We start from the raw sequence: 6,154 nt of genomic DNA on the forward strand, positions 1-6,154 counted from the left end.
TGAACCCAATAAATTGATCTTCTATTTTTTTGGAAATAATTATTTTATTAAACTTTATTATTATTATTTTCTAGTTTTTCTCTCAAAAAGAGAAAGAGGGAAAATGAGAAAGCAAGCAACCAGGTCTGGGATTTGAACCACGGTTGGCTATGTGGGAGTTCAGCATCTAACTATCAGACCACCTGTTAGCCCCAGTAAATTGATCTTAAAGGGAAATTATTTCTTTTCCCTTGGGATTATTTGGAGTTGGAGTATAGGGAAAAACTAATGACTTATTATCTATTACAGGAGAAGACTGATATAGAAGGGACCTTATTTGTATATCGAAGGTAAGCTTTTTATTTATACTTTTAAAAAATCTAATCGTGAATATATAAAGTGGTTACATTGTGTTGTACATTTATCTTTGAAACTTCCTGCTTGTCCCCTTCAAATTTTTATCCATTCTTAGCTGTGAGATCCCAACCAAGTTACTTCTCTGAGCTTGCCTGTGATTCAGAACTAGTTTTTTGCATTTTTATTTACTTTTTATCAAGGGCACATGTACCAGCCAGAAAGGGTGGGAGAAAGAAAAAGCACTTCCCATTGGGGCGCGGCCACACCATAATCCCTTCTGCAGTTCTCCATCCTATCGGGATTTGGGGCACATGTGCACGCACTTGGGCCAAGGGTGTTTTCCCAGCCGTGAGGGCTTGGATTCAAACCTGGGTTGCCATATGGGATCCAGCTCCCTTAACTACCAGACCATCGGGCCAGCCTTAGAGCTCGGATTTATTTAGGAACCTAGCAAAACTGTTTCAAAATGGAAAGCATTTTCTAGTAATAAATCACTCTAAAACAAACACCTCTTTCCTCCTCACCCTGTATTGAAAAAAAGAAAAAGTTACATATTTGAGAAATATATAACACGTAGATCTATAAAGTAAGGTAGCTGAAAGATCAGTCTCTGCTCTATAGTTCCTAAGTGAGAGGTTGTCTCCTGTGACTCTTACGTCCCCTTTCCACAGGTCTCAAAAATTGCGAATTGATTCCAGTGCAGTTTCAGTTTATTCGAGCTTTCTTTAGAAAGCCAGGTTATTTTTAGTTGCACATTTTTAACTCCTTTGAGAATTAATTATCTTAAAATAGATGGATTTGCAAACTGTAATTTTGTTTTTGTTAGGCAACTTTTGGGACCTAAAGGCAACTGACAGGGTATGGTAGTCCCAGGGTAGTTGTTTTCCTTGGTCCCTCTAAGGTCTTGCTCTGCCAGGGGCAGAGTCTCCTCCCCACCTTGTTTTCCAACACTTAGGAAGTCAGCAAGAGTTACTGCTGACCTCTGGTTCGTTTCCATTTTTCATACTAATTCTCTTTAAGGGCCTTTCTCCACTGATACTCATTTAAAAGATTTGGCAAATGTTCTTCTAAATTTTGGTGTAAAGCTTTGAGGTCTTATCTAAACACACTCAACTGTTTCTTTTACATGTAAGTGTTTTTATGTTTATACACCAAGTTCTTTCTTTAACATTCTGTTGTATTACTCTCTTTCTTTAACAGAAGGAGTATTTATCCTCATCCCCTTCATTATTTTTCATTAACAATTTAAATCTTTAGGAACTCTTATTTGTTACTAGAACCTTTATATTTGGAAAGTTATTTACTAGCCTTACTTTCTTCTGGTTATAGAAAATGTGAGATTTAGGATAGTGAGTGGCTTGATTTAATACAATTTGTAGAGGCCTCTATGGTATTTATTCTAATGAAAAGTGACCCAGTAAACTTTATTTGGGAAAGGCAAAAACATTTTGTGTACATTGGATAAAGGTGTGTACCGGGACATCAAAATACTACTTGCAGAAATCACTTCAGTATTGGGACCAGCAGTTAGCGTAATGGCTATGTCACTGGACTCCCATGTAGTCGACTGTGGTTCGAGCCCCGGACCCGGAGGCTTAAACTCATGCTGGGCGCGTGCGTGCCCAAGATCCCAAGAGGAGAATGGAGGAGAAGGGATTGCAGTGTGGCCATCCCCTCTGGGGGATGATTTCTTGCTTTCTGTCTCTCTCTCTTTCTGTCTTTCTGACGAGCGCACACGCCCTATAGCAAAACCCTCTCCAAAAAAAAAAGAAAGAAAAGAAGTCACTTCAGTATAGAAGCAGCTTGGACTTGGAACCAAAACCTAAGGCAGAACCCCTTACATGTGTATGTGACTTTGACCATGGGCCTTCGTCGTTCTAAGCTTGTTTCCTAAGCTGTAGAATAGGATCCTGTTGGCTCCCCATGTGTGTCACAGAGGAACACGGAGAAGCTCTGAAGGCATAGGTGAGTGTGACGTACATACCTGTGAGGAATGGCAGGAGGATTGTGTACTAGATCCCCTGGTAGGGAACCAAGGATATTTCTTATTGTAGGATTCAGGGCATTTTCCGTCTAACTCAGGAGAACTACGTAGAGGCCTATTTGGAGCAAGAAAAATCATTGAAGTAGTAGGAGTCGTTATAGACAAGCCCTTACTGTATTTAAAATGACTGAATGATATTTAATTCAGTGAATGTTTATCAAGCACTGTGTATCTATCATAGGATACACCCTTTGAAACTATGAGACAAAATTCTCCATTTGCATGGAGCTTACATTCTAGTGGAGGAAGAAAGACAGTAAATATTAAAAAGAAAGCAAGTGGTATGGGCCAGCTGGCGATGTGGTGGTTAAGACGGCAGGATCCCATGTAGCCAGCTGTGTGCTTGGAGTCCCAGACCAGACTGGTGGCTTGAGAAGCGGGCAGGACATGTTCGTGCATGCCTGCCTAGAACCCTGAGGGAAGGGAGGACACGGCATTGCAACACGATCCCTTCATGGTGCTTTCATGCTCTTGCTCGGTCACTCCCGGGCAAATATACATACCTTCTGACATTTTTTTTTTTTTTTTTTTAAAAAAAGGAAAAAAACAAAACAAGTATGGATAAAGAGAGAAGGATTGAGTTATTGACGTTGGGAACAGGTTGGGAGCAATAAAAAGGGTGGTTCAGGTCGACTTCATTGAGGTGTCATCTAGCAGGAGCTCGTGAGAGACGAGATGGCTCCGCAGACTCTGGGGCCCAAGCAGGGTCTCTAGGTGGACACACACATGCAGAGAGACCAGGAGGACCCCAGTGTGGCTGGAACAGAGCGAGTAAGGGAAGAAGCACAGGAGATAAAATCAGGAAGGGCCTCGGTGGCCTTTACTCTGAGAGTCACTAGAGACTTGTGAGCAGAGGAGGGGCATGCTGACTTATTGTTTTTTTACTGCAGTTATAAGTGCCGATAGCGTTGTATATGTGGGATCAGATGGTAGTGCCACTGTAATGCAGCACCCCATGAGACTGACCTGGGAGGAAGCTCCCAGGTTGGCACCTAGAAATCTCCCCGAATATGCCATATTTACGAGCGCCCCTGGCCTGGTGCTGGCTGAGGTTGGGGCTGGATTGTGAAAATTGTGAGGATAAGAAAATACGTTTACAGTTTTTATTGACAAAAATATGCGCCTTAGTGGACCTGCACAGTTCAAACCCATGTTCGAGAGTCAACTGTGGATAGCATTTCTACAGATTAAACACTAACTACATGTTTTCTTTTGTTTTTTTTCACTCTTAATAAATCTAAGATCGGCCTCCCCTTACCATGGTTTTACCATTGTGAACCGACTGAACATGCACAATCTAGTTGAACCAGTGAATAAGGATTTGGAATTTCAGCTCCATGAACCATTTCTTCTGTATAGAAATGCAAGCTGTGAGTATGTCTGTTTTATTACAGTTAATGTATTTACATCTAAAATTGAGTTACTGTAGTTTCTGTCAGCACATTGTTTTTGGAATTTGACATTACAATTCAAAATGTGGTTTATGCTCTGTTTTAAGTTATAAATGAGTCTCTTAGTAAGATTCAAGCTTTTTAAACTGGGATCTCAAATTGAAAACATTCTCTTGTATATAATATATAGTGTAATAACTTACAGATGCTCCTTGACTGTTTTATTTTTTTATTGCTGGAGGACTTGTGCATGCACCAGAGACAGTGAGAGAGAGAACAAGAACCTCCAGTGATGAGTGGTCATGGGCCTTCTCTTCTCCGTTTTTTCATCCCATCGGGGTCTTGAGCACACACAAGTGTGCCTGGTATGTTTTTCAAACCACAGCGGGCAAGACCCAAACTGCCACGTGGGATCCATCTTCCTTAACCATGAGGCTACAAGGCTAGCCCTGCCTAGCCCTGTTTGCCTGTCTGTCTATCTATCTATCTATCTATCTATCTATTTTAAGATATTATTTACTTAACTTTATTTGTTCACTCATTTATTTTTAATTTGATCAGAGAGAGAAAGGGGGAAAGTGAGAAAGCAAGCCACCAGGTCCGGGACTCGAACCATGGTCAGCCGTGTGGGAGTGTGCAGCCTGAACCACCACACCACCTGCCAGTCCCACCTAGTCCTATTTAAATATGCTCAGGATACTTCTAGTAGCTTATAGTGGACATAGTTATTTCAGACAAAGCCTAATTTTTAATGAAGTTGTTATAAATTTTTTTGAAATCAAAATTTGAAGTATGGGGGAACCAGCAGTTAGCGTAATGGCTATGTCGCTGGACTCCCACGTAGTCGACCGCGGTTCGTGTCCCGGACCCGGTGGCTTAAAACTCACGCCGGGCGCGTGTGCGTGCATGCCCAAGATCCCGAGAGGAGAATGGAGGAGAAGGGACTGCAGCGTGACCATCCCCCCTGGGGGGTGATTTCTCGCTTTCTGTCTCTATGTCTCTCTCTCTCTGTCTGTCTGGCGAGCGCACGCGCCCTACAGTGAAAATCTCTCAAAAAAAAGAAAAAATTTGAAGTATGACCCTTTTTTGGCCCTGAAATACAATTTTACATAAAGTTGAAAAATTATAAATCAGACCATAAGTCAGGGACCATCTATATTATGTTATTTTAGTTAACTGTACTGTTGCATTCATTAACATTTTATTTTTGTTTTGTGAAAATAAGTTTTGCTCTTCATTTTTGTTAATGCTGAATAGCGTTATAACACTCTTGACTGTCCATGCCCCTGAGCAACAGAACTTAGTTTGGAAGACACAAGATGAGGACAGGTAACATCTTTGCCTTGAAAAATGGTATTTTTCTATCTATTTATTTAATTTCCTACTCTAGTCCTGTGCCAAGAGCTATTGTACTTTCATATTAATGATGCAGCTAGGGCCAGCAGGTTGTGTGGTAAAGCTGCTACACTCTCACACAGCCAACCGCGATTTGAGTCCTGGGCCCAGCAGCTTGAGTGTCATGCCCGGCACATGTGTGTGCATACCCAGAATCCCAAGAGGAGAATGGAGGAGAGGAGATTAAAGCATGGCCATCCCCTTGAGGGGTGATTTTCTAACTTTCACTCTGTCTTTGTCTCTCTCTCTCCAGGGATCATGCACACCCTATAGCATTTGATTATTATCTTTCATGAAGTGCCTATCCAAGCCGCTTGCCCACTTTTCTATTATATTGTCTTTTTAAATTTTATTATTACTTTTTTAATTTCCAGAGGGCAAATGCAGTTGCCAGAGAGGGAGAAGTTGCCCCCGAGTGGGGCATCGTCATAACTCAATTCCTTCTCCTCCTTTTCTCTGTCCTGCTGGGATTTGGGGTATATACATGCGCTTTTCCGGTCTCAGGGCCAGGATTCAGACCATGTGGTCAGACATGTGGGATCCAGCTTCCTTAACCACGAAGCCACAGGGCCAGCCTATGTTGTCCTTTTTTTCTTATTGATTGATTTGTAGGAGTATTTTGTTAAAAATTATTTTATTTAACTTTATTTATTTTAATTTGACCAGAGAAGGACAGAGAGAGAGAAAGAGAGAGGGAGGGAGGGAGGAAGAGAGGGAGAGAGAGAAAAGAAGTGAGAAAGCGAGAAAGCAAGCCGCCAGGTCTGGGAATCAAACTGCAGTTGGCTGGCCATATGGGAGTCCAGCACCCTTAACCACCACGCCACCTACTGGCCCCCCAGTTTGATTGTTAAAGTAGTCAGTAGAGGGCCAGCAGGTGGCATGGTAGTTAAGGTGCTGGAATTCACACATGACTGGCCATGGTTTAAGTCCTGGACCTGGCGGCTTGCTTTCTCTCTCTCTCTCTCTCTCTCTCTCTCTTTTTCTCTCT

General features: G+C 42.0%; 1 protein-coding gene across 4 annotated transcripts in view; it reads left to right on the forward strand.

Annotated features, from left to right (window-relative positions):
- Positions 1 to 6,154, forward strand: part of DCP1A (decapping mRNA 1A) — a 53,849-nt gene that overhangs the window by 6,021 nt on the left and 41,674 nt on the right. For all 4 annotated transcript variants that reach the window (XM_014584483.2, XM_014584485.2, XM_014584484.2 and 1 more), the window contains exons 2-3: positions 289 to 329; positions 3,623 to 3,750. In XM_014584483.2, the coding sequence (XP_014439969.1) occupies positions 289 to 329; positions 3,623 to 3,750 (169 nt within the window). The remainder of the gene's footprint in view (positions 1 to 288; positions 330 to 3,622; positions 3,751 to 6,154) is intronic.

The sequence above is a fragment of the Tupaia chinensis genome, unplaced genomic scaffold (assembly GCF_000334495.1).
Source record: "Tupaia chinensis unplaced genomic scaffold, TupChi_1.0 Scaffold147003_1, whole genome shotgun sequence".
NCBI classification, from domain to species: Eukaryota; Metazoa; Chordata; class Mammalia; order Scandentia; family Tupaiidae; genus Tupaia; species Tupaia belangeri.